The 25,216-nt window shown below is 34.0% G+C and overlaps 4 protein-coding genes across 4 annotated transcripts; 2 read left to right on the forward strand and 2 right to left on the reverse strand.

The window, feature by feature from the left end:
- Nucleotides 1–1,958: 1,958 nt before the first annotated feature.
- Nucleotides 1,959–6,220, reverse strand: LOC118275531 (insecticyanin-A). The gene is made up of 4 exons (XM_035593526.2): nt 5,947–6,220; nt 4,703–4,928; nt 4,305–4,409; nt 1,959–2,204 (listed from the first exon to the last, which is right to left on the reverse strand). Exons 1-4 carry the CDS (start codon nt 6,052–6,054, stop codon nt 2,011–2,013), a joined length of 633 nt encoding a protein of 210 aa, XP_035449419.1. The 5' UTR covers nt 6,055–6,220; the 3' UTR covers nt 1,959–2,010.
- A 1,401-nt stretch (nt 6,221–7,621) lies between these two features.
- LOC118275437 (insecticyanin-A-like) lies at nt 7,622–9,732 on the forward strand. Its single transcript, XM_035593388.2, has 4 exons — nt 7,622–7,789; nt 8,426–8,657; nt 9,016–9,117; nt 9,509–9,732. Exons 1-4 carry the CDS (start codon nt 7,670–7,672, stop codon nt 9,700–9,702), a joined length of 648 nt encoding a protein of 215 aa, XP_035449281.2. The 5' UTR covers nt 7,622–7,669; the 3' UTR covers nt 9,703–9,732.
- Nucleotides 9,733–11,153: 1,421 nt separating this feature from the next.
- LOC118275532 (lopap-like) lies at nt 11,154–15,233 on the reverse strand. The gene is made up of 4 exons (XM_035593528.2): nt 15,053–15,233; nt 14,223–14,430; nt 11,806–11,904; nt 11,154–11,368 (listed from the first exon to the last, which is right to left on the reverse strand). The coding sequence occupies exons 1-4, from the start codon at nt 15,176–15,178 to the stop codon at nt 11,175–11,177; spliced, it is 627 nt and encodes a 208-aa protein (XP_035449421.1). The 5' UTR covers nt 15,179–15,233; the 3' UTR covers nt 11,154–11,174.
- A 1,500-nt stretch (nt 15,234–16,733) lies between these two features.
- On the forward strand, nt 16,734–23,666 carry LOC118275529 (uncharacterized). Its single transcript, XM_035593524.2, has 4 exons — nt 16,734–16,901; nt 17,324–17,537; nt 19,618–19,716; nt 22,618–23,666. The coding sequence occupies exons 1-4, from the start codon at nt 16,782–16,784 to the stop codon at nt 22,833–22,835; spliced, it is 651 nt and encodes a 216-aa protein (XP_035449417.1). The 5' UTR covers nt 16,734–16,781; the 3' UTR covers nt 22,836–23,666.
- The last annotated feature ends 1,550 nt before the right edge of the window (nt 23,667–25,216 follow it).

Consider the following 25,216-nt stretch of genomic DNA (forward strand, 5'->3'; position numbering starts at 1 on the left):
AAGTATATAATTTTCTATTAAAACTTGCCAAGTTATATCATTTTTAACTGAGGTTTGTGTATGGAACTTGGTACTTATTTAGATCTCACTTCTTTTATAGGCGAAGCATTCCAATATTATCGAACTTGGCAGCCTTTCACATTTATGTTTTGGGTGGGATTTCATTTATTTTTGTTAAGTTTTATTTTTATTTTTTCTTATTTTACTTTACTTTGACTAAATACAAAACTTCGTAACGAATTTTAGGTCGGTACGACCATTGGAAGATATAGATAATTTTTTTGTTTTAGTTCCTTAGGTGTATGAATTTACACCTTCATTATTTTTAAAACCGACTCACACTTGGCCATTTTCAGATTTTTACCTTTACCTTGACCCAAAGACCTACCTCCATGCCAAATTTCAAGTCAATACGACCATTGGAAGTGGTCTAGGTTTTTGATGAGTGAGTGAGTGAGTGAGTCAGTCAGTGAGTGTATAGTAAAAATAGCGATTTTCTGACGTCAATATCTCAACACCTACAATAGGTACATTAATGAAATTTTGTATTTTAGATAAGTAAGTAGGACAGATACTAGAAATTTCATATGCGTAGATAAAATAGATTTTGAGTTATAGGTGGGTCGAACTTGGCCCGAAATGGTTCGTGTAATATAACCCACGGCCGGTGTGTCGGTTTTTTTGCTCGAACTTGGCGGACACACTGCCGTGTGTCTAGATAATTCTCATATATTTTGGAAAATCACTTTGGAAAAATGATAATGTTCTCGTCAGTTCATGTAATTTAGCAGATACTGGACCAAACAAAAAGCATTATGATCTTTTAGTAGAATACCTAGCTTTACAAGACTATGCTATACATAGGTAATAATATAGCGATGTCGATATCTACTACTGTTGTGTGGTGTGTCATTCGATCTGAGTTATATGAATGTAGTTATATGTGTGTTTATGTTTGAAAACTTAATTTGAGACAAGGTTTATAATTCAGAAGAAAATAATATTATATTTACCATTGAATTTTATGCATGTGCCGGACATACAAACAAATTAAGCTATTGTCTTCAATCAATGGGATTAACTAGTATCAAATACTTATCAGTATAAAGCAAGTTAATCCTCTTATATTAAGTATATTTATATCAATGCGTTATGATATTAAACAAAATATCATGACATAACATTGGATTGTATAAATCTTACTAATATGTATTATAAATGCGAATGTTTGTGAGTTTGTGTTTGTGTGTATGATTGTTGTGACTCAACCACGTCAAAATGGCTGAAAAGATCGGGATGAAATTTCGAACAGGGGTAGATTATGTTCTGGAGTAACACATGGGACACGTTTTATCCCACGGTATCGAAGCGATGTTCTAAGAAGTAACTTAGGCTACTTCTAGGTATTAGACACAAAGTGCGTAATCCGCGCGAGCAAAACCGCAGGCCGCAGCTAGTATTGACTAAAAATTCACAAGGCAGGTACTTTACCTGCCTTGTGAATTTTTCTACTCTACCTAATGGTGGCCATATACGTAGCGGTATACCTGAACGGTATACCGGAACTGAAAACTTGTGCAAGTATACCTAACGTCCATAGTGGTCACACACGATTCAAGTATACCTGCACAGTCTCAGTTCTGCGTCTGAGACAAACCAAATAAGTCGTGTTATGCAATAAGTATTTTGTAAAATATGCCACCGGTTCTATCTCAAGTGACACCCACAAGACTGAAGTGTTCCGACACACACGTTCATGCATACTTGCACAAACTAGTTTGTGCTGGTATACAGATCGCAGTTTTGATCTGCCTTCCAGACTTGTGCAAGTCAGGAAACTTGTGCAAGTTTTGTCACACACACGCTCCGGTATACTTGCACAAGCCTTCAGTCCCGGTATACCGCTTACGTATGTGGCCACCATTAAAGACTTGATATTTATGATAAATCTAAACAAATTTTACTTAAAACTGTTTATTCACAGTCTAATACAAGATTTTCGCTCAGGGTTCACCAGAAATTACTAGTAAAGAAGTCAGTTGTTTGTTTGTTCGTATAGGCACAGCTTGCTTCTGAGAAATCTTTGAATACGAATGAAGTCCTGTGTTCAGCCAGCTCTGGATATTTTGACAGTGAATCTTCAACCTTTTTCAGGAGCTCTCCTTGAAGTTTTTCTTTACCACGTGTCAGCACCCATGTGTAAACTGAAATTTAAATAGGGAAAGTATATATATTAAATCATACTGCCTGAACACATTTTAATCATAAATAATTAATCTATCAATCTATTATAGAAAACATCGATTTAGCCAAAAGACATAAAAATCTGACAATGGCCTTAACCAATAATGGTGTTATTCCTCTTAGTGGCATTCCTCAATTAAAATAAATACTGATATTAGTCGAATCTGATCTAACCATCACAAAAACTACAATTAAAACTGTTAGGTTATTGATCCAATTATTACATTAAATGAGGGATGTATTGAATAAATACAAAACAGTCAATACTACAAGTGTTATTGAATATCCCCTAAAAATTCAACATTTTGCTGAAATTTAACAACATTTTTAAGAATTATCATAAGTACATCATTACTTTTAAATCCGTCAAAAGAATTTGGAAATCTAATCTTTACGTAGGAATTATCCATGCAAAATTTTTGAATGATTCATAGTAGGTATGTATAACTAATCTATACATATAATAAAATCGTAGAAAAGTGCTGTCTGTACATTGAAAATAAAAATAAAAAAAATAGCAGGGGTTATTGTTATGTCGATGTCGAACCCAAAAATGTAATTAACTTTTTTTTTGTCTGTTTGTCTGTTTGTCTGTTTGTCTGTTTGTCTGTTTGTCTGTTTGTCTGTTTGTCTGTTCGTCTGTGCGCGCTAATCTCAGAAACGGCTGATCCGAGTTGGATGCGGTTTTCACGAATATATTGTGGGATGCTTAAATTTACATTTAGTGTTTGTTTCATGTCAATCGGTTCATAAATAAAAAAGTTATGTCAAATTAAAGAATCACGTCGAACATTCTATGCTTATACCATTAATCTCCGCAACTATTTGACGGATTTGGTTGAAATTTGGTACAGATATAGTTTAGAACCTTAGAAAGGACATAGGATAGTTTTTATTTCAAAAAATAAAAATAAACTTTAAATTTCGTTACATTCATTTGGTTGGGTATCGGCCGAGCGCTTCGGTACTGTTGTGGAAATAGTGTACTATAAGTCGTATGATTATTTGTCTGTAGTGGTCCTGCTGTTTCGTGTATTCTAAATTGGTTTCGTTGTATTTGTCTATTAAAAAGTTTATTTGTTGAGTTTTCCTGGTTTTCTGGTTAAATTATTTAACGTAGGTTTAGTTTGATATCGATTATTAGTAGTTACTGTAGTTAGTTTGTTTAATAAAATTGTAAGTCTATAATTTATAAATTAATTAGATTTAAGTCGTCTCTTTTATATTATTTAGTTTAAGATTGGTTATTATAGCATTGAGGATAGGTTGTAATATAATTTCTTTTTTAATTGTTATAAATTCGTAATTCGTAGCTTTCTTTAATTCTTTAGTTTTAAGTTAGTTTTCATCTTAAGTTCGGAAAGATTATAATATTTCTTTAGTTTAAGTCCGTTTTTAAACTATTTTTTCAATGCCCTAAGTGAGTATACATCTATTAAATTCAAACGCAGAGCTCATTATGTTGATTTTTGAGGAGTTCCCTAGAATATCTTCCACATCTCATTTTTGAAGAGATCCCGGGAAATCGGGAACTATGTGGTTAAAACCAAAAATTTGCCGGAAGTCACTATTCCACGCGAACGAAGTCGCGGGCTATAATAAATCTGTAGAAGGGTCAATTCTGCTCATTAAAAATATAGAAAAAATAAATAGCAGGGTGTTACTGGATCGATACCAAACCCAAATATGTGATTATAATTTTTTTGTCTGTCTGTCTATATATGTTCAGGCATCACGTGAAAACTAACGGTTTGATTTCGATGAAACTTGGTATAATTATGTCTTATTATCCTGGACATAAAATAGGTTACTTTTTATCCTGGAAAAATACGTAGAAAAAAATCTTTATTTTTCAGTTTTATTCTGCTCAACAGCAGTAGCTCAATAGAGGGATCTCCTTAATTATTATGGGTCTCGCCGTATTTGGGTCCAATAGATATTTATAAGATGTCATTGTCAGAGTTACTCAAAATGGAGAAATAAAACTTCCACGCGAAGACCGACATCCGCGCGGACGGAGTCGCGGGCAGAAGCTAGTATCACAAATAAAATGCAAATACCGTAGTGTTTACGAATTTTCGCCTTCAGCCATTTGCATGTGTAAGCGATGGCATAGCCATCGTAGTCAGTCGATAAAATGAAGAATGGAAACTGGAGCACTTTGTCTGAAAACATAAATTATAAGTCATTTATTGAAGTTTCTTGATATTTTCATATGTTAAGAAATAGAAGAACGTTAAGAAGATATAAATTAATACAAAAATATGATTTCGTTCGCGATTGATATCCAAAGATTTAGTGTATTTTACATTCAAATGCGCATGCAAGGAATTTTGATTTGATTCCTGCAATAGTATATGTAGTTGAGTACAGATAAAACTTAAACAGTGAAAAGTAATGAACCTTTTTATGCATTTTCTATCATTGCTATAATTTATTGAAATCAAGAACGTTTTACCTCCAGCCTCATGGCTCATGATAAACAGGGCTCGGTTTCCAGCATCGAAAGTGGGGTCCACTCTGGCTTGGTACACCTTCTGGGTCCTATTGCCCTGGTCCATTTGAACATAGGTCTCTTTATACATGTATCCCAAGTTGTCTTCTTGGAAATCCATTGTGGAACAGTCATATATTTCCCGTCCATCACTGGCAAAGCTTGCTACGTTGTACCATAGGCCTGAAAACTGAGAAAAGATTTATAAATATGACAATATGAGAGATATATTTACTCAATGAGAAGTAATTGTTTTAGAAAAACGATCGACTATCTCTAATCTAATATTTTATAAAATTTATAAAATTCTACTTCTGTTGTAAATGGAAAAGTGTGTTGGATTGTTTTTCATTCACATTACGACCCAGCGTTTCTACCTATATTTCAAGAAAATCAAAAATATGGACGTTGATTAGTGAAAGAGACTGCTTTTGTATTTTAACCTCGCTGGCGAATTATTTTTTAATAATTTGTTGACTTTGCTTGCAACCTTAATAGTTGTTGAATAAGAAACAACGAACTACTAATACTACATACTAGACATACCCTTTGTAATCCCATCAAGTAAACAACAACAGTAGGTACCTAATTACTACCTACCTATTCATTAGACATAAAAATATTCATGTAATCGAAACTATATCAAAGTTTAATATAATTATTTACTAAAAGCAATTCGCTGATCTACGTCGATAGCTGAACAACTAAAATTCCATAGGAGATCATTATCTATAGATTTCATGATAATCAATTTACTTCAAAAGTATACGCCGGTAGTATAGCAAATAATTGTTAGTAAGAAATCATTTGTTTGATCTAATTATTTCTAATCTTCAATTTTTTCAAGTATCTAGGCCTAGGCTGACTTTGAAACGAAACCGTCGTTTTATAATCAGCAAATCAATCAATAAAAGGTTTTTGAATAGGATAAGTGTACAGTAAACTTATATTGTTATTGTTTAGCAGTAGTTTGATTGCGGAATTATTCAAAACATTTTGCTGTATTAAAAGAAGATAAATACAACTACTTCGAACCCATTATAAGCGTTGAAATATTGGGATCCTACAACTTTTTTTACACGAACTTACATAACCTGGCACAACACAGACTAATTTATAAACGATCAATCTAGACTTCATAGCCACAAAAAATATGTCTCACAAAAACATACCAAAGGAATATAGACCTTAATACAATTGGAACTCACCTTAGTAGGATCCAAATTGTCCTGCAGCTTGACATCAGGACATTCTCCAGGTAGAGTATACTCGGCAGCAAAAACTCCTACAAACAGGGAGAACAGTACTAGTAACATTTTAAGACAAGTGGAGCGTCCGAGAATGAGATAGCGAATGAGCACTCCCGTCCTACAATGTAATTATTCAATGTGCTGACCCCAAGACGTTTTATACAGAAATAGACGTAAATTGACCACGTTTTGAGACGTAACGTGGACATCCTCCCGTCTGATTTACTGTTTAGTTGTGTTTACGCAACTTTTTGCGTTGTGGGTTAAAAGGATGTGGTAATTGTTTGCTCGTTTACCCCAATTAGGGTGAGTCTGTAATGTTCTAGGTTTACAGTCTGTTCTAAGAATGTGTGCTGTTTTTCCTCTTCTATTACGAGAAAATCGTTTGAGATACTTTGTAATGTATATTCAACTGATGAAACTCAATTAAACACTGCTTTTGTAAATATAATAGAATTGCCCCATTACCTTTTTTTTTGATGGAAGTCATCCAATGACTTTTCCCGCCTTGGGCGAGGTGAGAGGGAGTGTCAGACTCTTACTGACTAAAAACCACCCCGTTCCTACTCCTGCTTTTCGAGCCGGAGCCCCGGTGAACCCGCTAGGCAGTCCGCAGCTCCGGATCAGGCATCAGCCCTACCCATAGGGTCCCATCTGTGGTCCCATTATCCTACATCAGGATTTTCTCATATACATGCATATGCACATGCACATGGAAATGGAGACGACGGGCCATGATTTGTGTATCCGTATCCGTTTTTCCATCTCGGAATTGAATGCGATACGTTGTACACCTGCTGGTTCCTCAAGTTCTGTACTAGCCGAGATACCATTAGGTCATAATAATGCATAGTTCTAATAAAAGAATGGGCATACGTACATACAATAAAATATGCCCTAACCTTTTTTCAGTATATTTGTCACATTATAATCACCTCTTTATAATCATTATAAGTATAACTTTTATTGTGACTTTGTTATCATTTCTCAAAACAAGATGTTAATAAACAAACTGATTTATAGAATTAAGTTCATACCTAGAAATATTGTTGGGTAATGTTTGGATGCAAAACACGAATACATAACTGTGTTATTTTTTTCCTCAATATCAGAACCTATTTTTTTACTTAAAAAGGAAATGTACATTATGCGTTGCATGACTTACAGATAGTATGTAGCAGTAGTATACATTTTGGAGACGTGTTAACTCTAAATAATATTTCTCGAAATATGCATAGGTATTCTACGCATTTTGCTTCGTTGGTCGAGTTGGGGAACCAGTAAGTGCATGTGACAAGCTAAGATTCACTTATGTTAGGGACAGCCAATGCATTATTAACTTTCTTAAAATTTTTGAATAGACTTCAGGAATAGTAAGGAGTTTAAAAAGGCACAATATGGGTTATTTTTTTAAATATAAATAAGAAAATACCTAATTTGATATTATACACTCCCATCAATATGTATAATAGGTACATTAATAGTAACACAGCTATATTAACAAATAAAATACCGTATCACTTTAAGAACATTCTCTTAATAATTCTGAGAAATTATCGTACAAACAATTTAACCTATACACAAAGATAACCTCTCGATTTGTTTATTTAAAACAAAAACATTACGAAGAAAATCATATCAAATTGTTACTCCACAAAGATCGTACGTCTATTTTGTTAAAATGTTTAAAATATTAATATTCTCTATTCTTTTTTGTGTATGTAGTGTGTACGGCTATTTCACTTTACCTGGAAAATGTCCTGAAAATGTCCAGTTACAGGGAGAATTTAGACTGGCTGATGTAAGTAACAAATCTATTCTAATGAAGACTGAATAAATTAGTAGTAAATATGCCTATGTATACTACTTTGAGCGGAGGGCTCCCTAATGGGTTACCGGGGATTCGGTTCGAAAAGTAGGAGTAGGTACGGGGCGGTATTTAGTTAATAAGAGTCTGTCACTCCCTCTCGCCTCGCCTAAGGTGGTAGAAACCATTAGATGATATTCCCCCTTAAAAAAAAACTTTCTAGTTTCCTACCAACTCTACTGAAAAATGCTCTACTGAAAAGTGGGAACAAAAAACTAAAGTTAACTATATTTATATTAGAACTTTCGTGAGATATACTAAATTAATTACTATGTCATTCGGCTTACTAACGTTACTATTTGACGAGAAACTCGAATAGTTTCAAGTCATGCTAGAGGCTCATATTCATGTGCAGCATTCCGCGACATACGATGCGCCGACAGTCACGCCGCTATTGCTGCTGCTTGTCATGATATCAGTCAAATAGTTGCGTGAGTAACCCGAAAAACATAATAATGTTTAAGCGAGACACCCGTTTAAAACTTCATATCTACCAGTACTCTCAGTATCTAGATTCATCCAATTTGTAACCTACTCACATTTTTTATGATATTGTTTCTTTCCCAATAGTTCTACAACAAATGGTACCAAGCATACCACTACTCAAGCGATGGCCAGCAACAGAACAACTGCTCGGTGATACAACTGCAAACCAGACCTACTGGCATCTACCTGAACCAGTCCAGGGTGGACCGAGGCCTCTTCCATAGATACAGCATTGGAAAACTTGACATACCGATTGACATAACTGATAGCGCGAGACTGCAAGTAACATTTAATTTTGACGATGCACCTAGAAGATGTAAGTACAATTAAATAAAAAAGAAAAAAAAAACTCAGATTCTGTAAGTGACTTTAACAGCATAATCAAAACAGACATAGTTGATGTCACTTTCAAGCCTCTTAACTATTGCTAGATGCCAAAAATATAACCATAACATGAAAGCGGATTAATAAACGCTCGTATCGTCACGCTTTTTTTTCCCTAAAGGGGTAGGCAGAGGTGCATATTATGGCATGTAACCATAAACGGTTTGTGTTATAAAGCCCATGTAATTGGGGGTGACGTTAATAAAGAATAATAATATTATGTTATGTATGAAATTATAGAAAGCAAATATTACTTACCTGTGTTTTAACATCAATTTTTAATATTCCAGTGATGCACAGGAAGTATCCTTTCTACGTGTTAGCCACTAACTACAATTACTATGCCACTGTATACACATGCGAGTATAGTCCACTGATTGATAAACATTTCAGTAAATACATTATTTTGTATTTGATTAGTCAGTAGGTATGCTAGTGAGTACTTAAAATGAAATTATGTAGTTGATTGTTCTTCTAACGGATCTACATTTTGGAACGAGTACCTAGTTTAACTGACAGACTGATGGAATATTCAATTTCTTGATGTTCAAAATTACCTGTATGTAGATATAGTATTGCTATTATATTTTTGACTTCAATGTCAGTATTTCAGACCGCAGGGCGATCATCCATCATCCACGAATTACTAAGGGTATTACCGAATTCTATATTGGACCCGTTGTCAGACGTTTCTGACTAGTTAAAACTACTGTTATAGATTTTGCCATGAAAACTTTAATACAACAAATGCACTAATTAGATATGCGTAATTCTTTTTTCCAGTATACGTATGGATATTATCAAGAAATGAATTGTTGAACGACGTTTCTAAGGAACTGGCTGTCAGATCATTGAGCCGCATCGGTGTGGACGTCAACAAGTTGGTCAAAGACGATTGGTCGAAATGTTCTCCCAAATACTATGAAGACCGTCAAGCTGAGCCAATGACATTTAGGTACCCAGTACCTATTCACTAAAATTTTCTTAATAAAGTACTTATGCGCTTACTCTCACGGATTTTTTATTAACCGAAGAAGTTGTTTTATCTGGTTATTTGGTCCCATCAAAATATGGAACCAAATTCAGAATTACGCTTAGGCATTTGGTTCCACTTCTGGCCTTACTCTACATGAAGGGTTTGTCAAAATATTGCCTTTGCCTTTTAATATAAACTTGCTGCTTCCGCGCAGTTACACTCGGCTCAGCTCCTATAGATTGTAGCATGATGTTAAATAGCCTTCCTCGATACATGGACTATGCAACACAATAATTATTCAAATTGGTACAGCGTAATGTTTTATAGCCTTCCTCAGTAAATGCACTGTCCAACACAAAAAGATATATCCGGAGATTAGCGCATTTAAGCAAACAAAAGACTATAAAACATCACGCTACGACAAATAGGAGCCGAGCAGAGCCAGTGAATCGCGAGGAAGTAGCTATCACAAACAAATTGACGCAAATTAATTGTTTATTATGTTCAGTTATTCATATCAGGTAGTTCCTGTTAAAAGAAATCTGATAAATATTTAATCAATAACACAACAAGAGTGATATTATAAACATATTTTTGGAAATTGCTAAAACAGGTTACTAATTAAGTAGATAGAGAATCTAAACTGTACTTAATTTAAGTGGCAATCTGATTTAGCGAACAGAAGTGTTTTAGTATAAAAGTAATTTCATTTATGAATAACGCTTTGTTGTCGATGGATGTTGGTATTGCTTGATATAAAGAAATGTAAGAGATAATGAGAGAGATATGGCGTATGAATAAAAGTTCATACTTAAGTGTTAAGATATAATAATAACCAAAGGGTGTCAGAAGAAATGAGAAGAGATGCCACTAGAGATGTGCTATGTAGCTATGCAATGAAGATGTAATAGCTAAGCTGTGAAACTATGTGATTGTTTCCACTGATACTAAGCTATGTAGCTGTGCGAGGAAGATGCTCAACTTCAATGTATCGATAGTAGGGAAGCCATCCATAGCACGCATATTTCCATATAAAAAAAACATAGCTTAGCTGAGTCCGGTTCCACCAGTGCTATGCTACGTGTACCAATGAATACGGTTGGTGGATGCCAAACGCATCTACATCAACGTAGCATAGCACATCACACGTGAGAATAATATTAATTTTGTCCGAGTAGTTTTGGATATTAGGTAACAACTGAATAAATTAATATGTTTGACTGCACGGTTGGTGCGGTGGCTGGGCAACTGGTTGCCGCGCAACGGGTAGCGGGTTCGATTCCCGCACGGAGCAACTCTTTGTGTGATCCACAAATTGTTGTTTCGGGTCTGGGTGTCATGTGCATGTGAACTTGTAATGTAAAAAAAAATGTAGCAACTAGGGAAATGTTAATACCTTAGCAGAACCACTGCCTTTTTTGTGCAGATGTTGTTCTACAGAAATAAACAAGGTTTCAATTCCAGTCTTAATATTTAATTCTGTCCATCTTCATTAAAATAAATCGGTTGAATGTGCGCCGTCCAATGTGACGTGCACCTTGAAGCGCTATGGTTGACTTTCTCCATGTATATTTGGCTCACGTAAGGTACGGAGTTCACATCTCTGTATGCCAATTTAAGGTATTCTTCAGGTAAAGTGGATTGCCGCGATAAAATCCAGGCTGATACTGAAAATAAGGTGAAGGGTGAAACAATTATATCATAAAAATTGTTGAACACGTAGTAATATATAGATATTATGAGTAAAACAAATGAGGACGCCAGAGTTTCTATAAAATCTGGTCCCATCTTAGTTAAAAATAAAAGTTACTGTGGCGCCAAGTTCTTAATCTTAGTCCGTTCAGAGTTATTCTTTATTAAACATAGTAGTTTTATCAGTAATGCTATTTTTTAATAAAGAACAACTCTGAACGGGCTAAGATTTAATTGAAAGATTGAATTCAGCTCAAAATTACCTATCCAATGATGTAACACATAGCTATTGGAAAGTGGGACCAGGATTTGCATCCTCCTTTAATTGAACGTAGGTATGAATGTAGGTATAGGTATGGTATGTAAGGATATGACTAAAGTGATTGATTTAATGATTACGTATAATACTCACTGTACTTAAGTCCAAGTGATTCGTTGTTTTTGCATCCGTAAACAACTGCATAATTCTTGTAATCAGTCGATATCACTGAAAACGGTATCCCGATTGGATCTGTAAATGATAAAAGTTTTAAGTTAATATTTACACGTAAGAGGGCCTTGTTTTGGCATGAATTCGCTGTTTCAACTGGAAGTGATACCATACTAGCCTAACAGCAAATCGATGTGAAACAATGCATGTGGTGTGTGTCAAGATTGAATGTGACGGTACTGGAAGTCAAATCCTTCCATCCTATCCCCATTTTTCAAATCTCTAAATCCCCTAAAAGACCAACAACGCAATTGTAACACCCCAGGTGTCTCTTTCTATACAAGAATTTGCAAAGACCTTCAATGAAATACCTAAATAAAGTTTATTAATTAGTTTTATATCCAGAAAATCAACAGCTAATACAAAATTGACACTACAACAAGCATAACTCCGTGAAAACAATAGTAGGTTCGTACTGATAGACACAGAAAAAGTGACAGAAAATTTAGGATCTACCAAATTATATTAGCAAGCACTTATTTACTATGATAATTTAAAACTATAACAGATAATGCAATAGATTAAGGTCTCTTAAAAAAGATTGCATTAAAACGAATGCGCACCGAATGACAACAGCTGTGAAACGGATCTAGTGTGAATTCCTTACTAATTATATCAACATATTTCGAACGTGATGCATGTATCAGGGGCATAAAGTAGCACAATTTAAGCTAACATAAATTCTATTGATATACACGGTGTAACAAAAAGGGGGTATACATATCAAGTGCACGGTTTCTAGACAACATAATAAACGATACGGGAAGGGTTTTGTAAACGCATGTTTTCATTTAAGGAAGTTATGAATATTTCCAATTCATAAAATTCCATAAACCGAATATCAAAATTAGGTAGATACAGGTAATAGGCGATCATTATTACAGAAGAAATGTAGCGAGTGACCCCTGTAGTGATGTGATACGTTTGTACGATGATTTAAAATCAAGAACCATGCGACACCAAGTATTTGGTACCAATTTTTTTGTAAACGTATTTTAAACTGAAACTTTGTGTAGAGATTCTATTCAACCTGTATTCTTCGGTTCTTTTTGATGTATATGGGTATTTTGTTACACGATGTATACGTCAGACAAGATATTATCGAAATTGATAGGAGAGTAATCAATTAGGTAATATCAAGTGAGTAAAGATTACTGCCTCTGATTAATATGCACATTGTTTGATAAGGTATCAAACAATAAATATTGTCCTGGGTATAAGTTGATACTTGTTAAAAACAATTATACAAACATACATACATACTCCATAAAAACATAACCCTCCTTCTGGCGCAGTCGGGTAAAAAAGTGGTCAGTGGTTTTTATAAAATTATAAGAAACTATTGGAAAAATATTGGCAAAAGCGAAGATACTACTATCTAAGACTACTGTTTGATATTCTGATTGATGTGGTGAAAATTTAATTTTACTTTTAAAAAACTGGTAAAGATGAAGAACTAATGCGCTACTCACCTGTATTTACTCACCTGTATGGTGAATGGCATAAAGAAACTGCTAAGCAAAGAGGATAAATAAGAAGCTATTTACTATATTTTACGATACTTTAAAAATGGGAGATGAAGGTTATACAGCTGTTTTAATTCTGATCGGAAAAGACACAATACCAAAATACTGATTCAACTTTGATTAAATTTTTGCATCGAAAGAAACAAAGCGTGGTTATCAAAACATTGGTGATTCAACTGATTTGATAAAGATAGTGAGGAATTCAGTAGCTCAAAATGTGTCATATAATTATGCATACTTATAACTGAAGTAAGTAACAGAGTTTTTAGATTTCGCAAGTTATGATTATTTATTTGAAATTATGAAAATCAATTGGAAAGTATCCAAGGTACACGGAAAAGACAAAAAGAGGAATAGTGATAAAAGCGGCGATAAAAATATAAACAATACAAATTACTGGATTAAATCAATTAGTAGCAATCTAATCATTTAAAAATAAGTAGGTTTGTGGGCAATTTTACTGTATAACCTATGTTTGCATTTCCTTTAAAGATTTGGATACCTCTGGTTAGAAAAACATTATTGAGTAAAATGTAAGAATAAAACAAAACATTAATTCATAAGACGACCGGCGTTATCCATGTTCATGAGCTAATTTCGTGCAATGCAACGTCACGCCTTTTATCCCCGAAGGAGTAGGCAAAGGTGCACATTACTGCACGTAATGCCACTATACAATGTACACCCACTTTTCTTTGCTCGACTAGGGAATCGAACCCGAGACTCCTTGTCCGGCAGTCTTGTAGTACTTACTTTCGTATTGATACTTAACTTACAACTATTCGCTTAATGACCTTACGTTAAGTTACTTACCAATATTACTCTCATGTATCTCAAACACAGCCTCATGACCAGGTATATAGGTGGTGTTTAGATGCAGGACAAATTGTACACCATCTCTAACGTATACATGTTCAATCTCCACGCGTCGCCCGCAGTACTGTAGCCTTTTGTATGCACAATCACCATACTGTTCATACCAGATTGGGAATCTTTCTATTTCATACCATTGGCCCAGAAACTAAAAGAAAATGGTAATTTATTAATATTCATGGTTCCATATTTTTGTTCTCTATAAGAGAATATGTGAAAGGTACAATATCGATCTTTTTCACGAAGGCGAAACTGGGATATAATTTTATATCCAACAATGTTTAGTTTGACCTTGAAAGTAGTAATCGGAAACGAAAGACTGAAAAAATATTGCCGCCAAAAAGGCGTTGTCATCAGAAGCTGATCACAACAAATAAAAACCTTCTAGAATTAGGGTGCTTTTCTACCAGAGATGTGTTATGTAGCTATGCTACGAAGATATAATAGCTAAGCTGTGAAACTATGTGACCGTTTCCACTGATACTAAGCTATGTAGTCGTGCGAGGAAGATGCTTAGCTCGCTAATGTATTGTATCGATAGTAGAGAACATCCATTGCACGCATCTTTCCACACAAAAAACATAGCTTTGCTGAGCCCGTTTCCACCAGTGCTAAGCTATACTTATGTACCGTTGAATGATTGGTGGAAGCCAAACACATTCACAGTAGCGTAGCATAGCATATCGCTGGTGAAAAAGTAGGTAGAAGGCAGATAGATCTGTTTTTGGAAAGATCCAGAAGTATAATAAAGATATAAGAAACAAGCTTACTGCTTCCACATCAAAATACTGCATAGTTTTCACATCGGGACATTTTCCAAACTGCAGAACTTGGCCGCCACAAAACACCACATAAATAACTAATAACAAGTGTAATAAATACTGTTGTCTACACATTTTTGTTAGTCTGATCTCTGAAACTAGTTTTTTCAATTGTCCGAGAAAGTGAGATAAGCAGATGTTTCGTTATCTTTATCTTGTTTGGATGCCGATAACGCAAATGCACGATAAGTATTCGATTTTCAATAAATTCATTCCATACTTGTTGCAGCTTGAATATTGTGTAAAAAATTTCATTATGGTATGCTTTAAGATACAATTTTAAAATTTTTAATTATTGCTATTCGAATTTAATTTTTATTTCATGCTTAACTGTGACGGCGTAGATTATTCCGACCACTTAACTACATACATTTTTCATGCAAATTATTGAAAAATATTATTATGTAGTTGTATTTTTAAATACAGCTATATTTTTATCATTAAAAAAAACTAGAAACTAGTTTTTTTATTATCTTTATTAATTTAAGGTCTTTTGTATACACACATATCATGCTAGACCCACCATATCCTAAACGTAGTTAAAACTTACATTTACTTAAATACTAAGTAATGTTATTTACTATTTTATACATAAAACATCTGCTTTGGTAGAAACTAGAATTATATAAGTAGAAACAATTTGATTTGACCGAATCATTATCGCTATTGAGGATCGTTATTGATGTTTTAACGCATTTATAGAAACTCAACAAACAGACTATTTAGAGAATACAATTGATTTTTTGTAACATAAAATACAATGTCTACTTTAAAAAAAATGTCTATACATAGATAGAATAACAAAAGAAGACCTCTATTTTTTATTTTGTAGCACATGGCAAGAAACAGTAGTACCTGTGGCATAGCAGAAAACCTACTTCCTATGCTTTTTGTGGGGGGATAATCATCCTCGCCTTGGGCGAGGCGAGAGGGAGTGTTAGGCTCTTACTGACTAAAAACCACCCCGTTCCTACTCCTGCTTTTCGAGCCGCAGCCCCGGTAACCTGCTGGGCTGTCCGCAGCTCCAGGGCGCCATCAGCGCTACTGGGCCCCATGTTTGGTGGTCTGAAGGATCTTTCAGGCGCGCGCGGAAAACGGTCCTTTCTATGCGAACAACAACAAATGAATAACATATTTTTTAAGAATGACAAATGTGTTTATATCTTATACGTGCTTTGGGATTTCAAAAAGTGTTTTGTTTTAAATCGGCAATACCGCTATGCATATCGCCTATGCAACGACTCTCAATCCTCCTAGGACTTGTATAGTCCTTTTTAAAAGACCGGTAACGTATTTATCCTTTTTATGTTGCAGGTGTTCATGTGAGACACGGATTGCTTACCATAGTGACGGATATGCTTGTTTGCCCTTTATACAAAAAAAAAAAAACTCAACAATTCGGTACTTTAATGTATTTAGGTACTCGTATTGCTCGAGGGTGACGCCATGTTTTTAAAATTCTTAAATCAACTAAATTTTCTTTTCACAAAATAACAAATGTTTTAGTGTTTCATTTACAAATATTTTACCTAATAAAGAAATCTTCGTTAACACAAACCCTCTAGTCTACACAACAAATCTCCCCGGAACTATAGCACTGAAGCCAACAAAAACTATTCACTTTATAAGACGTAACTTTTTGCGTTAGGTTTCAGTTGGATGCCAGCATCGGCAGCCTATGTTTGTCATTATGTTGGCCCAATGTTTGGTGTTAGTCGTTTTGTTATGGAGAGTGGAAGGTGCCACCATGAATATGAGCTGTCCTGTGGTGACGCCACGGGAATTGGACTGGAAAGCGGTAAGCTGTGTAAATTAATTCTGGAAAATTCGAAACTCTGTGCAATTTTCTTGTGTTAATTAATACTGCAACCTATTTCTTAATTATGTTTTCTAAAACGTGTGTAATTTTATTGTGATTCACTAAAATACTGAGTGTTCTTTTCAAACGATGAAAAGAACGGATATTACGTTAACAAACAGATATCTTCGTGTTGGTAAATATGTATCAATACTATACTTCTAAACTAGATTAATAGATCCTATTCTACATTTTATAAGCTCATCAATATTAATAATTGTATACACATACAGAACCATGTCCATATTATGTTAATCCTACAGTTAAACAAAAAAAAAAGAAAGAAGAGATAAAGATATCATGAAAAGCTATCTTTTTCAATTTCATTATCCTGATAATGTAATATAACTTTCATCCACCAGTTGGACGGCATCTGGTACTTGACAGCAGTGGCCACGGAAGACATGGCGGTGCAGGGTGACTGTGCCACCGTACTATTTGACCACCAGAATACCACAGACGTCTCCATCAGCTGGATCACGAACAACACAGTGACTTACTACAATGGTTCTGTGGCCCTCATCCCGGATCCTAACAGCAACAGCACTGGGGATCTACTGCTTGTCACTTATGATGGTAAGATTTTCTATAATTGCTTATTTTGGAAAGTCGTTATCTATACTAATCTATACTAATATTATAAAGCTGAAGAGTTTGTTTGTTTGTTTGTTTGTTTGAACGCGCTAATCTCCTGAACTACTGGTCCGAATTGAATAATTCTTTTTATGTTGGATAGTGCATTTATCGAGGAAGGTTATAGGCTATAAAACATTACGCTATGACCAATAAGAGCCGAGAGAAACCGCGCGGAAGTAGCTAGTAAATAATATAGATTGTGGTAAACTTTATCGTGTTTGTTTTAATGAGTTCATAAGTAAAGAATTGTTTGTATGTTAGAGAGTAGGTAAAATATAATTATTTTTAGACGACTTCAAAAAATAAGGATCTTTTTGTTTAAATATGTTTGTGCGCGATTATTCCCGTTCCTACTCCTGCTTTTCGAGCCCGAGCCCCGGTAAACCCATTAGGTAATCTGCAGCTTCGGATCAAGCATCACTCCTACTGGGCCCCATCTGTGGTGGTTTGAAGACAAGGAAGTTGAAGTGGGTATTTTTAAATGTAGTTCCTGAAAACTATAAATGAATACAACATTTGCTGAAAATTTGAAGAATGTAGTAAAAATGTATTTCAGAATGCTCACTCTTTGTTCAACAAAAAACAAACAAGTCGGTTGATCCATCAACACGGACCGACAGATGTTTGTTTGTTAGACAGTTCAATTCAAGCATGCGTTATTTACCTCGTCAGAACGGCAACTAGCACATTGCTGCTAATTTCGGAAGCCACTACTAAGTAAATTAACAACCTGAAATGTTAGTGGCGAGTTTTCTGCCACCAACTAGCAACTAGATTTTAAATAATTCCACAAAGAATTACCTATTATAAATAGATAGACAGATGGTCATGACAGTAGACGAAAGTTACGACTAATTTGGGGACTAACGATATAATGTTAACATTAAAATTAAACAAATGGTGATATAGTATTAGGATTATGTTTGTTAAGTTCATTAATACATTTTATTATTTATTACATATTAGATACAAGATAATCTCAGTTTCGTCACTCTATGAACACGATCGAATAGCGATCCCAAACAGCCAATCACGAGTAAAATGAATATTTTCTAAACAGTAATAATTTTCAGATTTCATTAGATTCACTACGAGTATTCTATTATATTAATTTATGTTTTAGACATGATCACTGCTTAATCGTACGTAATCACTACGTAAGCTTTGTAAAAAACACCATAAAGGTTGGTAGGTTTCGAACCCGCACTCTCATGTATGAACGTAAAGCGGGCGTTTAAAACCTCCGGGCTATCACGACATTCTTCTTTAATAAAATAAATATAAAACAGTTTTGATTTTTTGGGAAATTTTCATATCAAGACTTGTTGTATAACACTAGTGTACCAAAAATCTGTAGGTACTTAAATAATTAAAATAAGTACGTTACAATTATATAAGATGTCACCTAAGGAGATTAAGTAAATCGGCTTTGTTATGTAACTTGTTAAAATTGGCCTTGATCTTGAAGATATTTCGCCTACCTATCTATGTTTCAATTCTACTAGCGGGCAGCGTGGTAAGTTGTAACCATTAATAGACCTGTTAAAAAATCCGAAGTTTTCGTAAAGTAATTTATCTTAAATAACCGGAATATCTGGAAGTTAGTTAAATTATGTTACTGAAACAATGAATTGAAAAATTGTAATAGTCTTACACAATTACGATTTTTCACACCCAATAACCCTATAGTTATGATATTGAGCAGCAATTGTAGTAAAAGTTAGATTTTTTTAAGCGTTGTCCCACACTAGGATTTTCTCCTGTGTCGTGGGTGCGTTTACAAACATACAAGTTCACATACACATGACAACGAGACCCGAAACAATAATTTGTTAATCACACAAATATGTTGTTACTCCGTGTAAGAATTGAACCAGGTACACGTTCCGCGGCAGGCAGTTGCCCAGCCACCGCACCAACTACGCAGTCAGAATAAACAATAACATGGTCTACTTTTACTTTAATATCTTAATTATCTTCTACACAATTTCTCATAATTTGCAATTTTTATCTTCCACAGATGAAAAGACTGAAACCTATTCATTTCTCGACGTAAACTACGAGCATTATGCTGTTATCTTCGCTTGCTATAATAATGAGGATGGAAACAGCAGTACCTGTAAGTATTTCATTTTTTTTTATATAAATTGCTTGAAGTTACATAATGACATATATTTTAGAACCCTGTATATGAACATTAAGTAGAATAATTTAAAAATATTTATGGAGTCATATATGACCTTGATATTAATTTTTCAAACTACTAAGTTTTTCATAGTAATATAGTATTAACTTTTCGCGAATTTTACTCATTATAATGAACTAAACGGATTATCGCGATGTTTTTGGATCAATGTAATCCCGATGTTAAGTCAACACCAATAATCCGCTTAAAGTAGTTTCGTTACAACTTTATTCAGGAGTAATGTTAGGTTTAAACTTGTATTAAATTGGCAGTTTTGTATTGGATTGGATTCTTTTTCGTAACTGGGCTATCAATAGCCGCGATTGAAATCAAATGAGCAGACAAGAAAACTCTCCAATACCTTAAAAATATTTTACCAATTCAGCCATTTTCTCGTTTATAGCTGATGTGTATAAGTTATTCATACCTCCATTAGCCTGTCTGGAGGAACACCAAAAATTGCTTGAAAGGAACAAAAAACTGACATTTTAAGAAATCCTTACAATACAAATAGATTTTTAGTGAAAAATGTTAGACAATAGGTCTGTCTTGACACAGTCTGCTGTGATTTACTGCGTGACTAGTATTAAAATTGGATTACACGCATCGTTTGCACTGTTTGCCGGCACGCATAAATTACACGTGTCGATGTTTAATACTGTTTCAAGGTGTCCAACACATAGGTGTGAATGCTTGAAGCCCCAGGGCGATAATGATCTGAATTAACTCAGTTTTAACATTTTATTAACAACAAACCACAGAGATCTTATTATTCTGTACCTATCTGTAACTGTAAAAAACTGATTGGTATTGTTACAATAATGTGCATTGAATGTTATTTCTCTCCAAATCCCCGTACTTCGATTAGACACATCCCTCACACACATCCCTTTCATTCATTCAGGGTCATTAATGTGAAACAACAGCCAAACAATCTTTAACATTAATTTAAAATGAAGATCAAACGATGACCGTGGGTCAATCTAATACCAACATTAAGTATCTTCAATAGATTAGTGATTAATTACTTTAATCGAACGAAAAAACAATGGAATTGGGGAAAAATACAGACTAATTCCAACACACGGTCAAAAGTTAAGAATGTCAATTACCTTACATTAACTTTTTTTCTGCACGGCGGTAGTGGATGGCAATTTGCCGGTCAAGTGGAGGCCGAACGCGGTCGCACGGAAACTTGACCGATCCGAATACTTTTCAATTACTAGCTTATTTGTTTAACATTAATTATTATGAAATGGTTCTGTACACGATGAATTACATGAAAATATTTAATAATAAACGTAATCGTTGACATATGTCAACGAATACGTTCATTATTAAATATTTTTTGTGACAGCTGTCAAAATAATGTCACTATGAATTTTTATTTGTTTTTCCTTTCTTAGTTGCATAAAATGTCCAGATTCCAGGTCATACTTAAAGGAATATAGAGTAAAATGTGTGAGTTTAAGTCGATAAAACATTTTATTTTGAAATTAGTTACATTATTTGAAAGTATAGTATAGATTGTAATCTGATTTTGATAAAAATATTATCCGTTTCGATAATCATATCAAAACTAGCTGTTGTTGTGCAAATATTATAATGGCACAATTCGATTTTAATCTAGATCTTATCTGTAGCACCTAAATACTTTTGAAATCATCTATATCTAGAAAAATATCTGAAACCAGGAGTTACAACAAATTATGCAGATATCAGACGTTTAGCCATCACGTTGGTTTTAACTTTGAGCATAGCTAGTCAAAGCGAAAAAGTTAGATTATAATCGATTTGTGGCAATTTAATATTTGTACAACGGCTGCTAGTTTTGATATGATTATCGAAACAGATAATATTTTTATAAAAATCAAATCATCCTATCAGATCAGATCATCTATAGGTCACTTTCAAATAATATTTTTATATTGATGTTGATTCTGTTTAGTACTAACTAATAATAAAAATATTCCAACTCAAAACAGCGACGGATCCCATTAATGAGATTTTCCTGGTTTTCAATCTAACGCTTCTTGCATTTGACACCTAACCTCTACAAACTAAATAATTACTTACCTATTTGTTTGTTGTTTAGATTGACGATTAGATTACTTTAATTTTATTTAACGGTAAAACGGGATAAATAGAATCGAGTGGTGATTAGATACAGGAATGGGGTGAATAGATGTTAGGACATTTCACCCCTTGTGAATAAAAATCTTATTCACCCCGTTTTACGGTATTTGTTGTTTTAATTATTTGGAGATTAGTATGTACCTAGTTTATTTGATGAGATTTTCTTTATATGGAAACTCAAAAATTTTTCTTAACTCAAAAATTTTACTTTTATAACCAGAACTGTAATCTATTTATTCATTAAATGAACTTAGCAACTTATAAATATATTTGTAATTAGGTATCTTGATTGCCTAGTTTCCGATATATACTTTGCGATAATTATAATATATTTTTCTATTAATATAATTATCAATTCACAATAATCTCTGATTTAGATAGACTAATGTAATTTTAAAATATAATATTTTCTTAGAAACCGTAGTAAGTAAGTACCTAATTTGATTTTAGAAGTGTTCACTCTGATCAAACGTTTAAGGGATTTTTTTGACGCATTTGCACTTGAAGCCTATGTATTTTTTTTTTGCATTTTAGGATTTTTTAATAGTTTATACTTTTACAATAAATAATTCAGAGTCTAGTAATTTAGGTATTTAGCATTCCTCTGTATTTTTACTTTGATAAACAACCTACATATCACTCACAATGTACTTTAATAAAAAAAAACTGCTAAATATATTTTCTTTCGTATACTTTCAGATGAAATATGGAAGCTAACACGTACACCACATTTGAAGGACACAGATGCAGTCAAACTGGACCAGGCTATAGCCAACTACAGTCTTCAAGATACGCCATTCTTCACTTTTAACAACACAGAAGATACTTGTAGAGTGAACGGAGGAAACCATCTTGATTCTTCCACCCTGATCATGACGTCAGCAGCCGCACTTGCCTTATTCAGAAGATTTTATTAAAATCAATCAATTTAATGCTATAACATAGGAAAGATGACTAAAATGTTTACCAATGTTCGTTTAGTAGATGAATGAAAATTAATGGATACGCATTTTTCTTTTTTTTTATAGAATCAAAAATTTAAGACGATACATTGATTAGAAATGTCACATGACGTCACTTCTACGTGACAATGTACGTAGAGCAGTGTAGAAGTGATATTTTGTGTATTCAATTACATCCTCTTTGATTTAGCTAAGTGTTTGTTTCTTGTTTAAAAGGAAAACAAAAAATACGTGCCCATTATTTTTCCTAATCTTCTAACTAATGGACGAAGGTAGATGTTTCTTTTTCATTCCGTGTTCGAAATCTGTCAAAGTCAAAGTCAAAAACTGTATTCATAAACATGCATTTCTTGTATTCCTTATCATTTTTGTTTGATTGAATTTATAATTAATATAAGGTTATATAAGAAATTCATATTCTGTGATTCCATTAACTTCATTGTTATTTCTGCTTCTTGATATTTTGGAATTTTTGAATATCTTTATGACAAATTGAATGTTTCATATGTTTACTGCGTTCTACATCATTGATTGTTTAACAAAACACTTCCAATCAGTAATTTCACACGATCTGATTATCTGTTGATTTAAATCAATCGGATACCTATGTGTTCAAGTGAAAAGTGATTTCACATTTTCTGTACCTACTTACTTATCAGCATATATTTTTCAACACATGTTAAGCATATTTATTTATTATGTTTATGGTTATTCTGTATGTAATTTAACTAACTATTGAGGTATTAATTTATTTTAAGTATAAGGATTAAACTAATTTGTTCAAAAGTGTGTTTTTATTTACCTTTTATACAGCCTTGGCCAAAAGTATTGAGCACCCATGAAATCTTTGAGTTTTATGCGAAATATCAAATAGAAACAAAACAAAATGTTTTTTATATGTTTATTTTACTATTTATTAATTGAAAATGAATATTTTGTCAGTCCACCCTTTGCCTTAATTAGGGCAGAATTTTTTTTTGGTATAGAGCTAACAAGATTTTTACAGTCTTTAGCAGTAATCACGTTCTATTCTGGGCATAGGTGGCGTTTCAAATATTCTCTGTTGTTAATTGTGTGGCGCCTACATCTGCGCTTTACTAAAACCCATAAATATTCTATGGGGTTTAGATCTGGCGACTAGGCAGGCCAGTCAAGAAGCTCTACGTTATTTTCCCGGAATCATGCCATAGTGCGGGCAGATTTGTGGCAAGGTGCGTTATCCTGCTGGAATTTACCAATATCCATGTTCCTGTCGCCGAAAAGTTTCGTGAATGAAGGCAGGAACGCAGTTTCTAGTAAATTTATGTACTTAGAAGAGTCCATGCGGCCCTCTCACACGAACAATTCGCCAACTCCAGAATCGGTCATGCAACCCCAGACCATTATGCTACCGCCACCATGTTTTACGGTTGGTACCACACACTCTGGATTAAAATCTTCGCCCACCCGGCGACGTACAGAGGTCACAACAGGGGTACCAAAAATCTGCTATAAAGAGACAAATATTGAGTTCCAGAAAACAAAAGAACTTCATCTATGCGTTTGGATTTTAAACCATTTTATATTATTTTATTAGGGCATTAAATATAGTTACTTACCTCTAAGTTAGATTCGTCTGACCACACAAAATTTGACCACTCTGAATTGGTGAAAGTTCGATGTTGTAAGGCTCATTTATACCGAGTTTTTTTTTGTTTTTGTCGGGAGCCATGGTTTCTTCCTAGCGTCACAACCTTTTGGATCAGCTTCCTAAAGTCTTCTACAAGTAGTTCGAGCAGAAATTGATACCTTATTTTGTTCTGACAACTCAGCAGCGAGCTCTGAAGATCATTTTTTCCTATTTTTTAACGACTCTCTCGGTAACAGATGATCCTGACGGTCTGTGGTGATGCGTTTGCGCCCTGTTTTTGGTATATTTTGATGTGATCGGATAGCATAGAATCGCTGAATAACAAATTGCAAGGATCGGCGCGAATATTTCACAGTTTTGGAAATCTCTACTTGTGATTTCCCTTGCTCATGCAGAAGCTGTACCTCCACTCGATTTTCTGAAGAAAGTTCGTTTCGTTTTGGCATATTACAACGATAATACTTATAACTTTGAGATAAAATACCAAAAACGCACCTGGATCACGGGATGTTGTCAAAACGAGCGATGGTAACCAACTGACAAATAAATACAAACATTGCAAAAATCTCATTTTATTACACCTAGGTGTTTTATTCCTAGCTACGGCATAAATCATTGTTTTTAATTCTTTGTAGATAGCCGACAAACAAATACTTCAACAGTAGATTTAGTTTTCTGCCATACTTACCGTGATCGAGCGAAATTT

The sequence above is a fragment of the Spodoptera frugiperda genome, chromosome 8 (genome assembly GCF_023101765.2).
Source record: "Spodoptera frugiperda isolate SF20-4 chromosome 8, AGI-APGP_CSIRO_Sfru_2.0, whole genome shotgun sequence".
In the NCBI taxonomy this organism is placed as follows: Eukaryota; Metazoa; Arthropoda; class Insecta; order Lepidoptera; family Noctuidae; genus Spodoptera; species Spodoptera frugiperda.